This window comes from Calidris pugnax, unplaced genomic scaffold (genome assembly GCF_001431845.1).
Source record: "Calidris pugnax isolate Ruff unplaced genomic scaffold, ASM143184v1 scaffold351, whole genome shotgun sequence".
Lineage (NCBI taxonomy): Eukaryota > Metazoa > Chordata > Aves > Charadriiformes > Scolopacidae > Calidris > Calidris pugnax.
In genome coordinates, this window is record NW_015091067.1 from 248254 (window position 1) to 271612 (window position 23359).

The 23359-nt window shown below is 39.4% G+C and overlaps 1 protein-coding gene across 2 annotated transcripts in view; it reads left to right on the top strand.

The window, feature by feature from the left end:
* TMEM108 (transmembrane protein 108) overlaps window positions 1-23359 on the top strand; it is a 170194-nt gene that overhangs the window by 64393 nt on the left and 82442 nt on the right. For both annotated transcript variants that reach the window (XM_014956947.1, XM_014956948.1), the window contains exon 3: window positions 21251-21332. In XM_014956947.1, coding sequence (XP_014812433.1) covers window positions 21293-21332 — 40 coding nt within the window. In that variant the 5' untranslated portion in view covers window positions 21251-21292. The remainder of the gene's footprint in view (window positions 1-21250; window positions 21333-23359) is intronic.

Consider the following 23359-nt stretch of genomic DNA (forward strand, 5'->3'; position numbering starts at 1 on the left):
CTGAGCGTTGGGGGTCTTTTCGTTTCAGGAAAGCAATTTGGCCACTTCAAATAATTCTTTACATCTTGTGAATTCAGTGCTCAGGAATGGCTCTGGCCTGGCAATCCTAGGTACATAGTATTTCTGTTTTGCCAAATAGCTTTTACTTAGAGTGGGGGGAGAGATGTCTTTTCTGTTGTGTGCTGCAAATCAGCACCAGGTCAACAAAGACCAGGTAATACTGCAGTAGAGTTTTTCATGACGTCTGCATCCAGCCATCTGATCAGAGAGATCTGCAGCATCCTTTTAGAACTCGGTAGAGTTAATTCCAATGATGGTTGTACAGGGAGGACATGAGTTTGTTGCTGTTGCTAGTGAATTGCAATGCCCATTAGTTCCAGAAGCAGACAGGCTTTGTTGCCTGAAGCCCTCTTGCTGTAGCTTTTGTAGATGGTCTGTGATGGCCATTCTACATGAACCTGTTAGAAGAGAATTGTGAGTGAGGAAAGTAAATCTGTGTGTGTGTATTCCGTCAATTGCAAACATCATCTCTAAACCAATAACTGGCTTAAAGCATCCCCAAGAGCCAGGTACATTTTACACTTAGAAGGGTGACAGGACTGTGGACTGCAATTATCAGTATCCTTTTCAGTGTGCACTTAGTGTGGAATGGTCAGAGAGCTGGATAGCTGATATTAATACCTAGAGACATTAATATGAATTATTATTCAACATTAGCTCCCCATTTTACCTTCAGAGTTGTGCTACAAAATTAATCTGCTTTCAGTGAAGTATGAAATCATAGGAACTTTGGACAAGAAACTGTTTCCTACTTCAAGTCATAAATTTCCTTTGGCTAAACCAACGTTTTTTTGGAGCACCCAAAATAATAAAATATACCAGAATATAGATCATGTCATTTTTATTTTTCTTGAGTATTACTGTCAGAGTAAATCCATAAAGATGATTAAAAACTGGCTGCTTCTCTCGGTCCTTTCATTTCTAAGGAAAGAAATGTGCCAGTCTCAGCAAACAGATGTCCACATCATAACAATCATCATCGCAGTTGGCTTGAAACGTTGTCTGTCTCGTAACTGCATCTGACTGAAGGGATTTGGAGTTTTACCTCCCTTGTTCTCTCTAGGTCAGACTCCAGAGAATAACAAAGGAGAGTAAAGAAGCCTGATTTGTTACTTGCATGTTATAGTGTGTGGGTTTTGAAATTCCATGCTTTTCCTGCACGTCCTTTAGGAATATCACGTTATTAAAACAGACATGAACAGAAAGATGTAGACAATATTGTTGTATGATTGTCAGTTTACTCACACCATGCTCAGCCTGGGAGGGGGATGCAGTAAGGATTTAGTGCAAAGGAAGTGGGAGAATGAATTCAGTTTCATTCCTAGCCCTTGCACAAGCACTGGATCACTTTGCAGGACTGAACTTATCAGAACAGAGGTTTGATCTGAGTGCTTTTGGCACTTGCTTTTGCATTTTTTGGGAGCTTTGTGCAAATTCTTTCACTAACTCCTCTAAGCCTGCAAGTCAGACTTATTGGATATGCCTGGGATCTAGCTGTATATTTTTAAGATTTAAAGATTGCATGAAAGTGCAATTTCCTGAATCCTGGCTTTCCATCTTCTCTCTGCATAACAACAACTCTAAGAGCCAAGAGTAAATTTACAGACAAAATAAGGTGTTTTGACCAATACTTTACTGAGGAACAACATAAGAATTTGCTGCGGGCAAAATAACTTATCAGCCACCAGCATATGCAAGATATAAGAACAGGATGCTTTGGGGGTGTTTTTGTTCCTAGATGGATTGCAGATTGACTAAAGGCAGAGATGTTGGCCAGTCAGCATTGGTAAGTAGTGTCTCACCATAGAATGAGCATGGGGATTGCATTGTAGAAACACTGAAGTCCCACTTCACAGATTACAGTGTTGTTTGGTGCACGTGCAATGAAGCAAGTGTGTTTCAAAGTACTTTTAATGATGTTGAGTTGGATTTTTATGAGAAAGAAGTGATTTTAGGCTGCTGCCTTGTAGGGTAGGGTGCTTTAATCCCAAACTGCCACAAACCGCTGTCTCTAGCGTTTTGTCAGAGTTGATGGTGCCACAAGTGAAGCCTGCTGGGGCATTGGGTGGGATAGATCTCCCCTCACAGTCCAAAAAATAGTCCAATAACATTAAAACAGAAGGGTGAGTCTGACCTGTATAGGGAACCTTACCATATGCAAGGCCATGGCATGCTGTACATGGCATGTGTGTCTTGTGGTTCTTGTGCTGTGACCTGCCATGTGTGTAGGGTGACGGGGGTAGGGAGAGGTCTCAGGAAAATGTTTGTCTTTCAAGAGGACTGCATCTTGTCTGCTTATACAGAAATGATAATGCTGAATTTTTTACATAGTTAATTTCCATGGCAACGCAAATAATCTCATAAATATGGGATTACTGCTTTAGGATCAAAGAGGGGGAGAACCCAGACTGTGAAAGTTCTTTATTTAAATATCTTACCAGCAAAAGGAGTAACAAAACAACTCTCAAGATCTGAGCACATTTTCCTTTTACTTCTGGATGATCCACAAAACCAAGCCTTAAATGTTACCTAAATAAAAGCAAAAATGTCCAGCTCCCTTACTGTATTATCTTGTCAGCATTGTTTGGTACTTCTGAGTGCTCAGCAGACAATGAAATAATTGCAGTTGGAGCAATGAAGTGTATCTAAAAGAAAACCCCTCTGTCTCTTAGAAGTAGTGCCCTGGCATCAGTTGGCTGGAGGGTGAGAGCCCGAAAGAGAAAGCAATACTGTCCACGTTGTGAGAGTGATTGACTCATCCCAGACTGCTCTTAATGGGAACTCCAGTGGAAATATTTCTTCTCAGCAGACTGGTTTTGGGGGGCAGCAAAAACGTATGTGGACTTGCTGAAGAATTCTAGATGGAGTTCACTGCAGTTTTCCCCACAAGAAGATTGCTTCAAGCATCTCTATGTCCTCTGCTTCTCTTCATCACATTTGAATGCTGTTTGTCTCCTGCGTACCTATTTACATATCATAAAGCTCCGGAGGAAATGTAGGTTTGTAGAAAGGGCTTGCCAGCTGCCATTTTTCCTAAAAGAAAAGCTGCAATTTAACATTAACCTAGCAATTAAGCAAAAATTTACGCTAACATGCTGCTTTCTTGCATAAAAATCCCTCTCAGCAACTCTGAAAATTCTCTACGAGAAAGGTAATAGAATAATTCCCAGCATCTTTGATTTGGAAAAGCCATTTTCTGGCATGATTGATATTTCCTTTGTGTTAGCATGGGAGGCCATAGAAAGAGGAGTAATCTCTCTAATGGGTGTACTCCACGCTGGTGCCTGGGGTCCATGATACATTTGTCAGGCTTTAATTAAAGCGCTGGAGTTGAATTTCCACAGTAATTAACTTTTATTTGCAGTTATACCATGTCTCTCATTTTTGACACTGACACTTTCTGTTAGAGAGAGGAGCAGCAATTGGCACAAAAAATAAAGAATGTGGAAAGGAGGAATAATTTAAGGAAGGGCATTGTTTTTGCCATGAATTCTGAAGGAGACAGAACTACATATTTTTTTTCAAAGTGGCTTGCGGTTTTGTTGTTAGCTACCTAATGTGTTTTCTCTCCTGCATAAACACGTATCCCATTCCCTTGGTTACCCTTCCTTATGCAATGTCCAGTAGTAAACAAGCAGCTTTTGTTCAGTACATTCCTTGCATTCAGGTTACAACAGGTCTTTTCTTGTGTCTTGTAGAAATGTTTTGTAATCTTTAGGCAAATGTTGACTTTTAAAGCATGAAGAATATATTTGCTGGGGAGGCTATTTGAGCATTATCCCTGGACTGAGACTTTTAGTTCAGCTATACACAGGATTTTTAAGAGTAAACATCACAGGAACCTATGTCTTATTGTCAGCAGTGGGTTTGGAGTGCAGAAATCTCTCTCATTGAACATACAAATTGCTTTTATTAATAGGAGTTAGATACTTGAGCCTGCTCTTTAGATACAGCTTTTTCAGGTATTTTTCTCTTCCACTTCTAATTCATGTAGTTTTCTACTTGAATTTGCCATGTACTGTGAAGTACTATTATGTAGGAGAACAACTAACAAATCCACAGGTCATTGTTGTTCGTATTTGGGTTTGCTTTAACAAAACAGCCTTTCCATGAGCAGAGAGACACAGACCTGGAATCCAGTCCCCTTCTGTCTCAGCTGTTCTATCAATCACCCTTCCACAGACTCAGCTCCATTTTAAAAATTAACTGTTTTTTATTCCACTACTGCAGTTTGAAATCTACTTGGTGACCATCTTCTGATTGCCCATCTAAATGTGTTCACAGCTGGCTCACACCATGTCCTCACCAGTGCCAATCAGCACGTTCCTGTGCTCCTGGGTGAGACAGGTCAAAGCATCTTTGCAGGCTGTTACAGTTCTGTTAAAGGCTCTGAGCAAAAATTAATTTCTCGGGTATCCCAATGTTGTCTTGTCTCACTCAGATTGATCTCAGTGCCTTCCAGAGAGAAAGCTGCTTGCTAGTGATTTCTTTTTTTTTTCTCAAACCTGTTGGTGCAAAGTAATCTTGGACTTTGCTTTCTGTAATTTACAGCACTATCTTGTTCCCAAAATACTTGAAATGCATCCCTTGTTTCTAAACTACGGAGCCGTACTTGCCACTATAGCTTTGAAATGGGTGATAGGATGGTCCCTCTGAATGTGATACTCCCAAGAAAGAAACAGCTAAGAATAGCATTGCTTCTAAAACAGAGCGCTAGAGATAATTAAGTAGAACCCTGTAGTAAATCAGTGTGGCATTTAAGGGCATGACAAAGACCATGAAAAAGAAAGGTAACAAATTGTATTGCGAGAAATGCTAATTGATCATTGTTTGCAATTTCAAGCAGTGTCTCCAGATTTCATTTTAATATTTCCTATGAACTGAAAAGCAACTGCAGAACTGAACTGGCTGTGATAAAATAGAAGCGTGGAAGCTGGAGAGAGACATGGGCTATTCATGCACCAAATTCCTGTGAAATCATTCCGTGTGGCAATATATTTCCCAGTGTTTTGCCTGTCTTATTTTGTAACGTGCCAGGTCTACTCACCCGAATTGTCTTGGAAGACTGTTCCATAACAGAACGTGTCTGGGTACTGTGAAATCCCTTGCGATATTTTCCCTGTATTTTGTGTTCTTGATTTGTCTTGATTCTTCCTACTTCTTCCATCTCTGTACTTTGTGTCTACAGCATTTATCCACTGTCTATTGAAATTGTTCCTTGTAGATAATTTCACTGGCTCTTTGATTATCTTTAGCTCTGAACTTATTTCAGTGAAAGCATCTGGTTAGCAATGCTGTGTCATGGACTGCGTAGCCTGTTTTACGTTGCAGTTGCCCACGACTTCTTGTGGAGAGAAATCTCATGTATATGTTCCACTGCAACATCCACTTGGAAAAGAAGCTTGGGTGAAACCCAAGCTAAGGCACTAGTCAGAGACTCTGAAAGCCTTGATTTGATTTCTGACCCTGCTCAAGTTCCCAGATATGATTTTGGACTAACCAGTTAAGCGGAAATCTATTTCACTAGGTCTTTGTTCTCTAAAAAGGGCCTGTTCACTTGGAGCAAGGTGCCTAGGCTTTGCACATTGTCAGTGAGGGAAGATGGGCACCAACAGATAGTGAGCCATCATATTTTAAGATATGCCTTCATCCCAACTTTAAGTCAAGATCAGTCATTACCCAGGACAATCACGTTTTTTGCATTGATTAAGAAGGAGCTTATGCAAGTAACTTGCATGCGATTGCTTATTTTTGTATGGCTAAAAAGGGAGGAGATGAGTCTTGGATCAAGTCTGCTTTTAAGCTGGATAATAATTTCTCCAGACACCACGGAATCTTGCAAAGCAAGAATTAATGCCTGTGAGTCCTGCATTGGTAGAGAAGAACAGCCACTGGTGAGGTCAGAACTCTATGGAACATATTTGAAGCATTGCTTGAAAACTTATGTGTTGTGCTGTATTATATACTGTTAATGTTGGTCTTTTTTGTTACTAGTTCATTTCCAACACTTCCTTCTTCCTCTGTAGAGCATTTTATGCTCTAAGTGTATAAGGCATTTCTTTCAGAATCTGTTTTCCACATAGAGCTATTGCTTTAGAGATTATTATTTAGAGGTATTTATTTATTTATAGAGAAAATTCTTACCAGGAGTAGGGTTTCATGCCTATTAATTGTCCTTTGATGGTATTTTGTAGCTCAGTCTGAGTTCACTTTGCTCCTGACTGCCCCAAAACCACAACCTTGAATGGAAAGCCCTGTAGCTATATTTGTTCAAATAAGCTCTGCCAAGAGGTTAGGTTCATTTCCTAGAGCACAGCACCACGCTGTGTGGCTTTTGCCTTCAGCCAACTCACATCTTCAGCAAAAAATGTTTGCCCTTATCTGCAAAAGACTGTATAGATGTAACACAGCTGTTTAGAGTGTATCTATCTTGCTTGGGATTGCGAGTTCTTGGCACCTTGGGGAAATACTTCTTTATATATAGATGGTATCTGGAAGAAACAGTTTCTTCTTGTTCCCAAACATTTAATCTGTTTGAAGCCCTCCCCTGCACATGGTGAAACTGGGACTCCACGTAGTACTTTTACAGCATATATGCTAGATGAGAGCACACTGTGGCTTTGAATGGAATCGTCTTGTCACATGTAGAGGCTTTGGAAGGACCTGCCAGTCATCTACAGCAGTTGCTGTCTTTCTTGGCTCTTGCTGTACCCAAGCTATTGTCGACACAGAAGACCTTTAGTTAGCTCAGCTACTTTGCATCCATGGGCCTGTGCTTAATATCTCTGACAAATGTGCATAAATTTTTAACAGATAATCACCCGGTTTAACATTATCCAGACATCTCAGCTATTGATAGTTATACACAGGTCTCAGCCAAGAAATAGAGTGAGGAAATAACTACCTGAGTTTTAAAACTGTCAGTTTATTCTTTTCACCTAAATGATAAGCCAGCAGGCTACAGAATCAGTCTGCCTCTTGGTTTGTCCTGCTATAGCTGTTCTGCCTCAAATAGTTCAATGTTCATAGCCTGAGAGAGCCAGCCAAACTAACCCTGTCACTTAGCTGTCAGGGCACTCATATTACACATGGGAGACTCAAGTTCAAGCCCTTGGTGGTTTGATGTCTTAATTATTAATACAAAATGGAAAAATAGCAGGGCAGTAAAGGAAGTCTTATGTTAGAATACTTAGCTAGGTTGTGGATAACTAGCTTAACCACCAAACTAAAGGGTAGAGCCTTATTTTTCTGAGAAAAGAGTTGAAAGGCTATTTTCTCAGCCAAAAAGAGTGGGGAAAATATCTGAAACATAAAAAAGCCCCCAAAAGATTGGAATCAGAATCATGTCTAACTGGTCTCACTGAACAACACTCTTAGCCATACGCATCAGCAGAAAGTGTCAACATCATATGTTACTCCTCGGTTTTGCATTTCTACAAATGACTCATCAGAGAACAGGGCAGCACTGCATCAACTCTGCTGTCTCTGCAGTGTTCTACGCCTTTGAGCTGAGGTAGTAAAAAAACAAGCCAAAAAATTTTAATTGTTTAGGGAACAATTCTCCAAAACGCACTAGTGGGTGAAACTGGAATAAGAAATTATGTGAACTCTTTGAATTTGCAGTTTTTGGCTAGTGCCATTCCAAAGTCTAAATACAAAAGACCTGTACATATTGTAAGTTCACATATACACATTGTTCTCTTACTGACATATGCTGTTTGTATGGTCAGCCTGCTTTAGGAGCAATCAGTTGTCAGTAAAAGTGTTGCAGGTCCTAGGTAAGATAAATCTGAATATAAGGGTCTCATCCGCATTCATAGCACAATGTGAGAGACTGACAGAGTGATGGAGATGTAAGGAATAGAAGCTTGCAGAATGCAGCTGCTGTGTGCTAGGTTACTTAGGCAGCCTGAAGTTAAAGATATGTCCTGTTTCTTCCCAAATTCATGATGAGAAGGATTGTTGAGAGCTGCAGTTGATTCATGGATAATGCAAAGGTAGTATATTTTCAGTGGAATTCAGAGAGAACTGGTTCATATGGATAAGTTACTAGGGAGCAGGAGCACAAGATTTTCTTTCCAAGGGAATAATAAAGCATTTGCATTGCCCTCAAAATGTCTAATATCAACCTTTACCAACAGCAGAACATCATGTTTCATGGGCCACTGCTTTTTGTGACTGTGCCTGGTTTATAGATCCACTGGGTTGTGGTCACTGTGATAAATCCCACTGTTCTTTGGTGTGCGACGTACAGTTTTCTCAGGAAAACTTAAATGATTTATATCAAGTCGGGCTCTCTCCCAGCTCTAACAAACTGCACCAGAATTGCTCTTTGTTTGCAACATTCCATGTTCATTTAGTGTTTTGGGGAAAAACAAGTGGAAGAGTTTTGTTCTGCTGTGTTACAGCATGCTCAGTTGTAGTCCTACCTGGTGGGAACAGATGTATCTACTTCTCCTTCTTCAGAAATGCCTTGCAGGGCTTTGAGACTTGAAATGGCCTATTATCTACCAAATAACAGATGTCTTCGTAGATTAGCCTCTCTGAGTAAAAACACAATCACACCGCACAAAAGATGATGATTAGCTAGTTGAATAACAATAGGCGAACTCCAATGCAGATGTACAGGAAACAAGGAAAGGATCAGACACTTATATTTCTATTTTTCTGGGTTCATTATATACATTCATTTTTACAATGACATCTTAATGTTAAAGCTGCGATTATGCAGCTTTCTGTTTCCAAGCTTCTAACTTATGATTTTTTCAAATTAAAATAATGTATTAATATTTCCCCCAATTACATGCTAATAAAAGATTTAATTTAGTTTGCATACAATTAATGCATTTGTAGCAAAAGTATTCTATATGTTATTAAGTCCATTTTAGTTAATTTCTTTAAATATTTTTCAGTTAAAGATTTGCATTCATATCTTTCAATATGAATGAAATTGAAGAACTCTGCAATAATAAATTCTGTAAATTGTAATGCATCTCTGAGTAGATCATCCAGTCAAAAACAGATAGAAGTTTAGCTTGCATAATTTGGAGGGCAGTATATGAAGAATTAGACTCGTTTATCCACAGGACTTCCCCTACTTGATGGTTTGACTGCTTCCTCGAAAAGATTCAAATTCCTGATGTGATTTGGTGGGTCTGAGTCTTCTTGGGTGCAGAGCAGTGTAGACAAAGACTCTGTTAACCTTGAGTCTGGCAAAGGTTGCCTAATGCCTCACGCAGTAAAACCTCTTTGGTACCATTCAAAGCGAAATCTTCCAACCCAAAAAATTTCTGTTTTGATTTCAGGCTGTAAATTTTTCATTTCAGTAAAAATATTTCAGTGTCTGAGAAAAAGAATACATGGGGGGTGGTCATATCTCATGAAGTTACAGTACCTTTTATTATTCTGTGGGACTTCCATATCATGGATCAGGAATTTGAAATCTCTCAGGGAGAGAAGGGTGCAGGACAAAAACTAGAGGGATTTCTGAATGGAAGTTGAAGTTAAAGATTTTTTGTGTTTTAGTGGAAATCTACCAGATTAGACCATGCTGTGGTCTTAAAAATCCCTATTGAGATATATTTCTTCAAGTTTTGCAGCTTAGCTCTCCTAGGATTTTGTCAATAGGGAGTTTGTTGAAGACCATGGATTTGAAGGTTGTGACCACACGGGCCACGTGGTTGACTCAGGTATTGAAATGATCAGACTGGAAGATATGGTCCTCATTTAAGGGAAACTGAAAGTGGGACAAAGAGATGAATATGTGGAAATAAAGTGGTGAGGCACGGAGAGTAGGAGGAGAGAGGAACTGAGGAGGAATAGGTGGGACTTTTAAGAAGGTGGAGACAATACACAAAAGAGAAAGATGGGCAGGATTCTGGCAGAAGAGACCAGACTAGTAATAAGGTAAAGTCAAGTGTTAGATTGGGTGTTTTTAAGTCTGGGCTGAGGACCTAAAGGCTGCAGTTCACTGGAGGATTGTGTGTCAGTAGGGCTGCCTGATATAGTCCTGATACAGTTTGAGAGTTGGGTGGGGTTTTTTTTCCCATTTTCCTTTTTTTTTTTTAACTGTGTAAGTTACACTTAAAAGCCTGTTAAGTGTGCAAAGCAGAGCTCCCTTAAATAAGGAAAGATTTCAGTCAACTGCTCAGATGAATCAATATTTTATCTTAGTAGTTCATTATGTCACCCCTTCCTCCCAAAACTGTACATCATTCAGATCTAGCTTTGAAGCCAGAGTTATTAATTTCCTGGGGAGCACTTCTGCGGCTCTCATTACTGTGGCATCCAAGTACTTTACAAACACTAATGAATTTATCTTCACAATGTACCGATAAGGTGAAATGACATTATACACCAGGGAAAATGGGGCACAGAAGCATAATGTAAAGAAGGGACATTTAATTTAGATACCCAACGTGAGATGTTTGTGCCCTGATTTTCCAGAAATAGTGTTTGATTGCCCTTTCTTTGTTCTGGAGAGGGCTTTTGCTGAGTCCATCACAGTTGGAATTGCTCCATGCTTCCACAGATCAGAGCAGGTGTTTCATGCTCTGCTCTAAGCAAACAAGGAAGATGCAATTAATGACCGCCTGCGCAGAGTTTGGTTTTTGAGACTTCCTTGGCATTAGGCACTGAAGGAGAAAGAGAATCCAATTCCCCAGGGCAGCTTTCGGCTGCCCTAGGCATGACCAGGATGATTCTCCAAGCCTTTACCTCAGTCTTTTTGGACTGTCCAGTGCCTTTAGTGGTGAGGCAGAGACACAGCAAACAGCAGGTTCCTTCTTGGTGTGACCTTGACTTAGTGAATGTGTGCTGTCAGTCCCTGCTCCTACACTAAGTGAGGCTGGACAGTAGACAAAAAACTCAAATTATGTGGGTTTATTATCTGGATTGTCACAATGTGTGCAGACCGCAGCCAGACTTTTGCACAGCAGGGATAGATGCACCACAAGGGCTCTCACTGCTTCTCCTTGATTCTGTCTTGTGTGACTCTGCCACAGCAATCTTAGCACATGGGTGCAGGGGCTCCTGAAGCAAGAGAGAAGCTGCAGATTTATTTGAAAAGGGTCCTTCATTGCATCCCCGAGCTGCCTGATTGCTTGGTTGCGTGAGCTGGTATGGGGAAGAGGGCAGAACCATGTCATACGAAAGAGCGTCTCCCATCTTCCATCCTTGCAGGGCTGAACTCATGGCTCAGAACTGAACTGTACCCAGAAGAGACAACATATTTCCCCCAACTTCTTACAGCCTATGGAAGCAAAGCCATGGTGCAGTCAAGCAGAGCACGGAGAAGGCAGTCTCTATTTTCTCGAGACTTTTCTTTAGTAGGAAAACAGAGGGACAGAAAGATAAATGGGTGGTTTTCGGATGCACAAGTGGGAGTTAGGCTGCATTAGCTTTCAGGATGAGAGGGGAATCTCCCTGAAGTGAATCCTGCTGTAAGAATTCAGTGTCCCCCAGATCCTCTCCTGTGCTATTTGGTTCTTTACACAAGGCCATACTTCCTCTTTGTGCTTCATCAGTTTATTTTCTTATTCAAAATCCACTTTAATCGCATCGTGCAATGACAGAGTCACTGGGAGTACTCTGGATTTGCACTTGGCAGCTCAAAACATGGGTTAGCCTATTTTAGTTGCAAAGTAGGAAAAGCATATCTGACACACCTGAAGTTTGGTTTTGGCTGAGGTGAATCCTTCAGGCAGATGTTTATTTATTAAATCCACCTATCAAGCCTGCAAACCTAGAGATTCTTATTCTTTTCCTGCCTATGCAGTTTCTTACTTCCGTTAGAGAAAAAAGAACAGCCTTAAAGCCGTGGCCTTTGCTTGTACTCCTTTACCTGAGCTGGGTGCTGGGCCTTTACTGAAGCAAAGCTCCTGGTGGAGTCGATGTGTTTTGCCTGAGGAAGAACTTCACGTTTCTGGGCAGTAAATGTGAGTTTTCACTAACCAAGAAGAATAAACTGTGCATCTGAGCATAATCTTACTTGACAGCATGATGTGTTCAGATGCTGCTGTTTGAGATTTCCCATGTTCTTTCATATGCATTTCCTTCTGGGCTTACCTGCACGTCTTTATATGCCTGTGTTTGAACCTTTCAAAGGAGGGAAGGTGAGCTGTTTAGCCAATAGCAGTTTTGCTGGCTGCAGAAAGCAAAAGGGAAGAAAATAAGACGCGTGGTGATCAGCGTGCTAAATCCTCTCTAAAGCTACAGACCTGTCATGTAGAGCTAAATCTCAGGCAGTGCCAGGTTAACACTGGATGTGCCCCTATCTCTCCTTCTCTTCCTTTCAGTCCCCCTCTCCAAAGCCTGAAGTTGTTGACATAACATTGACACAGAGCAGGGCATAATTATTCAGAGTTGCATACAAAGTGAATTTATATTGAGTAAAACCAATAAGCCATGCTGCTCTGACATTTAATTTTCTTGGAAACTCTTCCTATTGAATCAGGCAGGACCACATTTTCAAATGAAATGCAGCGTTTGCACTACAATACCCTCCTATGGACTAGAATTAATAATTTGGAAATTACCAAGAACCTATTTCCTGCCACCTCTCTCCATACCTACATTTTTATGGGGCTATATTTCTGTTTGACGACATGTGAAATTTTCATTTAATTCCCACCCCCTGTGTCAAAATGGTCTGCAAAATATACTCTATAAAAGGGGTTGCTATTTATGACTGGGTCACTGGATGATAGTCCCCTATTCTTTCTGAGGCCACTTCTTCCTTTGACATCAAACCCTGGGGCTGAAAGTTGAGGATAAATAAATGGTGTCCCTTGAACTAGACACAGTCATAATAAACTCTCAGATGAGATATCAGGTCTAAGCAAGTGTACCCTTCTACGTTCTGGTGAATGTTGATCAGGTCTCCAAAGCAGAGCTCGCTTTATCTTCCTTCTCTTCTTACCGCATTGAATGTCTGATTATAGGAGAGGTAGTAAATTGCTCTTGTTAAAAGGAGGTTTAACCAAGGAGACATAGGTCAAGACATCATCTTACCCGCTGTGGCATATAGGAGGTCTTAAAAAAACCCTAACCTTTTATATTTGTTTGCTGTACTGATATTTTTACTAAAATATCATTACAGGTAATGTTGATTTTGTTAGGAATTTATGCTCCGTTAAAAAACCACAACAGTATGGGTTACTATTAAATATATTAATGCACTGTTGAGGCTGAATGGTTATGAATTCAAAAGGCAGTTATGCTTTCCTACCATGCTTTTTTCAACTATAATAAAATGTTTCTTTCAGTCCTAGGTACTTGTATATGTCTATTATAACTTGTTGGGGTGAAATTAGATCCTTATGCCATGCCTACACATTGTGATTAGAGCTGGTTCAAAACATTCCATCCAAAACTGGCATGGAAATATTCTTAAACATGTATTTTGATGGGAAATTTAATATGATTTTCTTTTCACTGAAAAGAAAAAGGGGAAATGCCATATATGTTTATTAACTTTTTTCTTTTTTTTTTTCCTTTTGTCACTGGGAGAGGCATTCTAGTATAAATAAGGTTATAAGGAAAGACAAGCAGAAAACATAGTCATTATCTGCTATATGCATACATAAAGAAACATATGTGTGCAATTTAAAATTGCAATTGCAGTAATGAATGCATTGCTTTTTATTTAATTTTTTTGGCAGCTGAGGTGTTTATGTTCTCCTTAATTGTGTGATCTTGTTTGATACAGTAGGATGGACCATAACCAAAATACACTGGTCGGGCACTAAGACCTGATTCAAAGCTCTTGTTCCTCAGTCGCCTTCAGTTTTCCAAAAGGCTGGTTTTGTGGACTGGATTCAGCATCTGATGGAGTCAGGAGAGTGCTCTGTTGGTGTCCTTCATTGGTGATTATTTTCTCTGTGCTTTATAGATACAGACTAGCCAGGGAGCTGGGAGACAAAGCAGAATGTATGGGTTGTGGGCTGGGTTCATCTATACTTATCTTACATCAGGTCAGTTGAAATTCTCCTAGAGATGGGTGAAAACTTAATTAGTATATCATAACCTTTTCCTTCTTGTATATCCCTTGGCCTTTTTAATCTTTACAGTCTCTTGAGGAAAGTTGGTAAAAGAGACCCTCTTTACAGTTGAAGTTTTCAAAGCCAAAACCCAGTTTGTGAGATTTTTATCAAAACAATTACAGGCACTTTTCCTCCTTAGCTTGCATCTTTAGTTCACTGTAAATCAGATAATGGTGATGTACAATATTGAGCCTCCTTTGTGGTGGTTTATTGAGGGTTATTTGTTTAGCTGTGGATAATCATGGTGTTTACTAAAAGGAAGATGATCTTGCAGTTAAAATACTAGATTGAGATGTTTCTATCTCTGCTACAGGTTTTCTTTGAAGTCATCTAGGGCCAGTGTAACAATATTTGAGTGCTACAATAGAGGCGTGTTTGACAGCAAGGTACTTGCTTGCGTTTCCAAATACTCAAGCATCTTCATGAGACTGGTATTTTGGCCTAGATTTCAGACATGCTGAGCATACATACTCCTCTTTATTTGCAGTTGATGCTTTCCATTCTTGAAAATTTGACCCAATCAACCTCAAGAATACAGTACCATATTATAAGAGGGGAAATAGTACCTTCTCTTTTGCACCATTTTTTCTTTCCCTACTTGAAATATTTACATTTAATCAAGCTGAATGTGAAAAGCATGATTTGAGCTGCTTTACAAAGCTGCACCCTTTTCTGACTCTCCAGAGTTTATTACAGTGTGCAGGCAGAGCTATTTGCTTGCTTATTCCTTACACTCAGTCTTTTCTTATTGTGTATCCTACACAATAGGAGCAGGAGAACAGTTTAACAGAGCTGCAGAGAGGTTAACCCTATAAACCTTGAGTTTTCTGTAGCCGGAGAAAGCACTGAGTGGGATTCCTTTGTACAGATGTTGGGGTCCTCATTTTCAGTGTTACAAACTGAAATCAATGGTGGACCTTCAGCCACCTGAAACTCAATGGAGAGAAACGGCCCTTTGTAAAGGATGGGTCTCCTCCTTCCAACAGAAGCATTTTAAACAGGTCACAGGTATCAGGCTTCAGAGGAACCAGTCTGCCTCTTATATACAGAGGGAGTTTAGCTGAGTAAGTCAAATGTCAGCATCCAGGATGTGGACACCCTGAGGCAGGTGAAATGCCATGGGAGATCTTCCGGGGAAACCATCACAAGAGTTATGTGGAAATGGAGCTTGTTTCTGCATCTCTTCCCTGCTGTGACCAGTAAGGAAGAACAAGCTATATTTTCTTTAGTTTCCCAGAAGTTATAGAGATATCTTAACTAGGGTAGTCTTGTGTGCCAAGAAAGTCTCTTAGCAGGAGAACTTGCAATAATTGTGGAGTTTTCCTATCAAAAAGCAGACAATTTACACTTCTGTATGCTTCTTGGGCATAGTGCAGCATGTGAAATTTCCCTCATGAAATTGATATGATATTGTAAGATTTTCTTTGTTTTAAGACCTGTGAGAAATTAAACAACTCAGAGATAAATAAGGAGGTTTTTTAAGTCTTCTCAAGAAGACAGTGAAAGGTTCTTTTCACTAAGGACTATTTCTGTACAACTTTCTTGACCCAGTTGTTTCACACTTTTTAAGTTGCAACGTGAAAGATGCTCCTCCCTGAAACTTAGAGAAGTTGGACTCTTTTTCTTCAAACAGTTAGCAAAAATAGCATGTTTCAAGCTGTGCCATAAAATTTCAACATCAAAGATAAGTTTCAGATGGCCATTAGTAACTGAAAAGAAAGAACTCTAATGGAAATACTCATGTTGCTAGACCTTAACGTATTATTATTAGTTTTCCAGTTGAAGTAAATTTACAGAGCACATATTTGCATCTGTGAAATTTCCTGAACGAGGTTTGAATGGCTGAGGTATGTTTTGTATGTCTCTCATTACTGTTAGAAACAGAGCTTTTCATGTTATTCAAGTGGCAGAAGTCACTTCCTTTGCCTGGAAAATGGCCCCCTGGTACTGTGACTAGAAAAAAAACCCCTGTCTTTTTAAGCAACAGAAGAAAAATTACTAGTGTTGCAATCCAGTGTTAGGTTGTTGTAGAAAATAGGCACTTCCCTGTGGGACTGTTTTTCAACGTTGATGTATAATAATTTCATAATAGTAACCAGATGGTTAATTAATCTGGAGCTAATTGGCAAAAGTGGAAAAGTATTTTTATATGTGATATCACTGCAACAAAATAATATCTAACTAATAAGCAGTGTAGCTTAAGTAATGGATAGGAGACAAATGGAGCAAAGGAACTTCTCTTACATAAATGCTACTGGATCTAAATTCAACCATACAAAAGTTTTAAAATGCACACAAGACTCTTCTCCTTTCCGCCCCTAATGTGTATTAATGAACAAATTCTAGTAATCCCTATAGCTGCTAAGTCAGTTTGGTCCTGATGAAGAAGTTAACTTCTCAGAGCTCCATGGAGATAAGTGATGAAAAGGAGAGGCTTCTTCTTATCTTCTTATTCTGTAAGTGGACAACAGACACACATAGTCATGTCTGTGCACTTTTGGGAATAAGAAGCAACCAGAAAAATTCATGTTCAGACTTCTATCCCACTGGAGTTGCCTTCAGGTATTTGCTAACGGTAGATAATTAAGAACAAAATAAAGAAGCAGTCCCTTGCACTATTGATGAAGTGTGAGGGGCATTCAATAGCCTAATGCTTTATAGTTATTCCAATCTTCATCTCTGGGACTTCTCGGTTATAATCAGCCAAGACAGTAACCCTGTCTGTCACAGCTTTTCCAAAAAGGTCATGAGGCTTGAGGTTGCTGGAGGGCAAGGCACACATCAAAGCAGGGAAGTCTCACATGAAATGACCTTTCATTTACACATTGGTATTTTTCCTCTCAGTTTTCCCTACCCTTTCAGTGCTTGCCTTTGGCTGTTTCAGTGATTGTTCATAAGCTTACCACGGACATCAAGGCATTTGACAGCCAAAAGCAACAGCAGTGTTACCTGGCCTTTTCAGACTAAGTTCTTCCCCCGGCTGTGGTCACCTGGACATGAGGTTCTTCATGCCCATCTGTTTTTATAACAGTGAACCCCAAGAGTGTAGGCCTTTCCTCCCTCTCATCAACCCGCCCCAGGTTTGACATGTGAATAAAGAAAGAATATGAAGAATGTTAGCTGACAATGTCCTCCAGTCACCACGCTAATGGCAGTAGCCTTCAAGTGATCATCTAGCCTAGACTGCTCATGGAAGCATTGTCACAGTTGGGAGGAGGCCTGTGGGGACACAGTCATTTGAACTATTAAGTTAGCGGAGATGGGGACAGGGATTTCAGTAGTCAATGATGATATAGGGAAACGGGGGAAGAAGGAGCAATTACTGTCAGGTTTTCCTATGTATTGACACTGCTTTGTGTATTTTTCTTGATTTGTGTGTATCCCTGTGGTAAGGGGAAGGTAGGGATTCAAACATCAATACAAGAATAACTACAGCCAGTCTCAGGCCCAGTGGGGTTGTAGAAGCTCTGTGCCTGAATGCAAAGACAAGACAGGCTTTGGTGTTTGTTTCTATTTTTTTTTTCCTGGGTGTTAGGAGATTCTCTGCTTATAAGCCCCTGTTACATAGGATGTTAAGTATTGTACATGCAGAAAAGCATGTTAGTGTCTCTAGTTCAGCTTCTACCTGACTATTCCTTATAGACATATGACAGGTCTACACAATGGAGGCAAGTCTGGTTCTGCTCATCTGTGATATCCTGAAGGTGGATCCTGCTCTTTGGAGATGTTAGTAAAGCAAAGGGTGTAGACTTTTGAGGATTGCTGTGAATGTAGATGTGAATTGCTCTTTCTTAGATCTGCAAAGAGGAATCCATTCCAAAAATTGCCAAGAAGATCTCAGTATAAAGGAGACATAGAGACATTTCTTTAATTTAAGGCCTGTTGGTATTTTTTTTTTTCCCATCAGACATAATGAATGGTTGGGAGCTGTCAGCTCCTTTGGACTCTTTTGTCTTCTATTCATCATTATGTCTTCATTGTCCTCTTTAATTTAGCTACAACATTGAGGGGATCACTTTCTGTGAAAGACAATATTGCTAGCTGTCCATAGGGATTTCACACATCTATTTATCATCCTGTGTAAGATAAACTGTATGTGAAATATTGTTCACTCAAAAGGGCAAAATATCTAAGTCCATTTCAAACACCAAATGCTTAGCTGGTATTTTCAAACATAGGTCTCTGAAGCTAGGGATACGAATTTCCACCAATTTAACTATTGAAGATGGGTCTCTGTCAATTGAAATTGATTTGAGTACAAACTTGCACTGGCTTTATTACTTTGTTTCTAAATATATCAATAGGTACACCAATGTGAATTACAATAGAGAAAAAAAACCCGAAAGTCATAATTGCACCTTTCTTTCCTGGTTTTCAGAGGAGAGAGAGTGGGCATTCAGAGTAATTGGGCATATGCCTGTTTACTTGGGGACCTAAATAACGATCTAAAAAATTAAGGTTAAGAATCATTGTACAGTGTTGATAGTTGTTGCAAGCAGCCTCTGTCTTTGGAGAACCATGATTGGTGGGATTTGGCTTCCAAAGGTATACGAATAAATCTCATGAAATGTCTCCTGCTTTACAATATCTGTAAAATAAATCCTTGGTTTGTATGTATTTCCTGTAGACAAGAAATAAGGTATTAAAAAATATGGGAAGTTTAATTACAATATTTTCCACCCCGTGTTTAAATTTAAATCAGTTGGACTACATGATCATTGTGGGTCCCTTCCAACTGAAATATTCTATCCTATTAACCCTAAATCACACCAAGAACTTTGAAGAAATTGAGAGGTGCTAAACTCATGGCAACATTTGGTTTATGCATCTGCATTGAGTTCTCTATGTATAATTTTATGGCTATGTAGTCAAAAAGATAAATCTAACTGAAGGCAACAGAAGAACATAGTGAAAGTTTTCCAGTGCTAATCTTTCCACATGCACACGATTTCCCATTTCTTAGCACAGAGTAAATTACCCTAGAGTCCTGTCCAAATAAATATATACACAAAAGCATACAGTTGATTTTAACCATGGTACCAGATTTAACAAGCAAATATATTTATGCATTATGGATAGCATTAACATGGAGATGGAAGAGAATTTTGAAAAAATAGCAGTTCATAGCCAAAAACTGTATCACCTCACAGCTGCCAAGTACAGTTCAAATTATACAAAGTAAATAATGTGTATTTAGGGTTGCAATTTCAGATATTTCCTTTTCTCCATTGTATTTTTATGACTTCAGATGGGTGGGTGCTTGTAAATTCTGTTTTGACAGAAACTTAGAAGCAGAGTCCTTGGAGATATGGAAGCTACATTGTCAGTGGCTTATCTGGTTCTTGTCCTTTCCTGCATATATTTTTATTAATATCTTAATGGATGCTAAACATAGACTTTTTGTATATGCATCTTTTAAAAGTGCTGGAATAGACTGTATGGTGTCTATTTATGCCTAAAGACTGACTTGTTCCACATTGTTGTTTGGTAAAACTTAAGGAGAAAGGGGTGAACAGGAGTCTCTCAGCAAGTTTTCATGATCTAAAAATGGCAAGAGTCTAATTCTGATTTTGATTAAAAAATGGTAAATTAATTCACGGATGATTGCTTTTATTTAGGAGGAAATGCCTTGCAAGTACTGACATTTCTGCAAGTTACTCGGGTGGTTTTTAAGGTCCAGTTTTAAATGGAGAGGAAAGCATGGGAGATTCCAAAAGCATAGTGTTTGTGTAGATAAATTTTTGTACCTAAAAACTTAACAAAACTCAAGCATCTTTTGTTGTAGAACACAGGCAAGAAAAATCATGATCTTTTTGCAGTTTCCATATAAAAGTCAAACATAGTTCTGTTTCCACAAACTCTGCAGCATTTATTCAGTTCAAAGGTGTTATTAATTGGTTTGGCTTGTTTATCCTATGTCTTCAAGGTGGCATTTTAAATAAGCTCTGAAAGGTTTATAGGGGGCATGTTAAAATGACTCAGAAATGTCCCCAGGAGTTTGGAAGGTAAAAACTAGAGGATACTACGTGCTATTGAATATTCACGAGGCATTTGAGGAGGATGAGCTCAGTCTCCTGTCTTTCAAAGTTAGTTATGAATCTTTAGAAAATGCTGTTTTTAGGAGGGAAGAGCTTAAATGCTGTGCTGTCTTTGTACTGAGACATTACCCGTAGCAGTGCTTTGGGACTATGTTTGCTTCTAACTTCTCATTTATGCATTTATTTTCCTCAAAATGTGAATAATTAATATCAGCATAATTGGAATTTATTTTTTCATAATATTTTTAAACCGAGGTGAAAAATGTCTGTGACAAGAATTTCAAAATACCATCTGAAGACACATGAAATGTTATTAGTCCCTCCCCAAGTGGCCAAAGGCGGGGAGATGGGATGGTCAGAAATTTTTGCCACATCCCATTTTCAGACAGCAATTACAAGAATTGTGAGATTCCCTCCTACACCAAGATAGTTCAGTTTGGGAGAAACAGTTTCCAAGGGACATAGGGAAGGTTCTCCAGTTTCTGCAATTCTGGCTGCAGCCCAGGTAGCTGGTGGGGTAGGTCAGGAGGTGACATGAGCTACAACAGCTGGCTCACATGAAGCTAAAAATTGCCGGGACAAAGCTGCCTTTTGTGCTACTATTTCAGCACAGTTTGGGATGTTCCCCTTTCAGCATCACCAAAGGTTTGATTGGGAAAGGAGGGTGGACTTTCTCCTCATTGTACTTCTTGAGGGATGTGAAAAGGTGAGACCTGGGGAGGAGACTCCAGCCCTGTGTGCCCAGCACAGCTGCCTGGTGATGTCTGCATCTTGCATTAGCTCCTCCAGGAAGGACCCTTTCTCCAGACAAAAAAGGGTTCTTATGAGATTGATATTATCAGGTCATCAGCACAACATGAAAGTAATTCACAGTGTGTGCTTTTTGTATACTCTTGAGAATTTTTCTCCCTTTCCCCTTGAAGCTCTACCCTTCACTGCCAAGCTGTTGGAGAGCGTGACTAACACAAGCAAAGCACAGTTAGGCAATTTCCCATTGCTAATCAATACAATTTTCCTGTGAAGCTTCATCTTACTTTGTAATCAACAGGTATGATAATAGAATATATATTTTTGTAATAGATAGTTTTCTTCTTCTCATTTCTTTCACAGAATCATGAATAAACTGGCAGACCAGCAGGACCACATGATACCATGAAGAGAAGCTTACAGGTCCTCTATTGCCAACTGTTTAGTAAGTAAATACAATATTTTTTTCCTCCAAGAAATGAACTATGGAAATCCTTATAGAAGATAGTAATTTTTATGCAGTTCACAATTCAGGGAGGTACTTAACCATGTGCCTTGCTTCAGGTACCTGGAGAAACCATATGGAAGTTAAATTATCTTGTTAACTGAGGTATCAGGAGATATATTTAAAAAAATGAGTTGAAGTATCAGGTGATTCTGCAGAGTCTTGTACAAGAATAAAAGTGATTTTCTGTGCCTTACAATGCTGAACACCCATAGAAAAATGAGATATAACGCGGCGTTTTTAAAATCATGGGTTTTTGTCTAGTTCTCTGTGAATGGAAGGGATCCATCCCACTTGGCATGGCTGGTGTTGCTGCCCTCAATAGAAGATGTATGAGTAAGAGAAGGGAACACCAGAGTAGAAACAGAGGATGGTGGCTAGAAGAAATAACGCGACGTTTTTAAAATCATGGGGTTTTGTCTAGTTCTAAGGGATCCATCCCACTTGGGGGATGCATCCAATAGCAGATGTATGAGTAAGAGAAGGGAACACCAGACTATCACAGACCTAAATTCTGTGACACTTCCTGACATGACTAGTTTCTTTTTTCTAAATTTTGGCTTTCAGGAGAGTCCATCCAATTTGATAGTCCAGCAAAAGACTCAGGTGAAATTTAGACCATGTAAATGGGTCTGTCATTCCTGTTCATGGCAGTAAGGCAAGGTTTTAGGCATAAAACAATAGTGACGCTGTTTGGGTATTTCTGTATACTGACTATTTTCATCGTCAACATCACAAGCAACAACTTTTCTTCAACATTTTAGAGATTAAGTAAAAGAAGAATAGATGAAATGTAAGTGTAATCATTTGCTGTCATATGATTTACAAAGGAAATTGCTAATTTATGGTAAGAATCTTCTAAAAAGTTTTTTTAATGTTGTCTCTTCAATTAGGCAGAATTTATGACTTCAAGATACATATTTTTGTGGACAATTTTGTGTAGATTTCTCTTACTCTCTTATTAAACATGCTGAGTATGCATGGAATGAGCAATGCAAGGACTGTTACTCTTATTGGTATGTGTGAAAATTAAGTCTAACAAATATTTTATGGACTGTTACAGAAATCTAGTTAGTATTACATCTTTGCTTTCCTCGTTGCCATCAGGGTATAGAGTGAGAGATTTCTTTTGCTTTTCCTGATCGGCTAGTGTTCCTGTTCTTATTATATACAGCTTCTGCTGTGACATGGGAGAAACTCAGCTGTGTCTTCATAACATCTGAGGGGAGACTCTGGAGGTCCACCCAGAGTCATTTTGCTCTCATGAGCATAAAGCTAGGCCAGATGTGTGTAGACAACCTGCCTGGCAGCACCTCTGCTCTCAGAGGTTGGGTGCTGGGCTTGGAGTGCAGTTGGGGGAAGATCTCCTCGGGGAGGGCTGTAACCAGAACCCCACTGTCAGCAGTGGGGGCTGTGGTAGTTTCACGATAGCTAAGGACCTAGAATACTTTGTCACATTTTGACATGGTTCTGTGTGTTGAAGAATAACTTAATTCTAAAATTGTCTCGATTGCTGGACCAGCATTAGGTTAATTGCAATGAAAATATGAACTGAACTGTTTGAGTACATTTCCACCAACGTGGCAGGGAAAAGAAGGAAGGTATACTCTACATCTAACCTATTACAGTATTGGGTCTTTCTGTAATTTTTTTTATTTTTATTTAATATCATGCTTCCCTGCTTGGCAGCATTCCCTGTTCTTACCCCTGCTTTTTTATTCAGGGTAATATGTTGAAGATCTAAGCAGCAAATAGAGAAACACTGAAAATGAAGAGGGAAAGACTAAGTGAACTGTATATATACACCCACACACATATAGTATGAATAGGCAATGATATAATGAACTCCATGATGTAATTTGAAAAGATGGATGCTGAACATACTATTTCTACTGATAAATAAATGACTTTATTTCTCTGAGTGCTGCAAAAATGTGTACTAAATGTAGTTATCAGTAACAAACGCA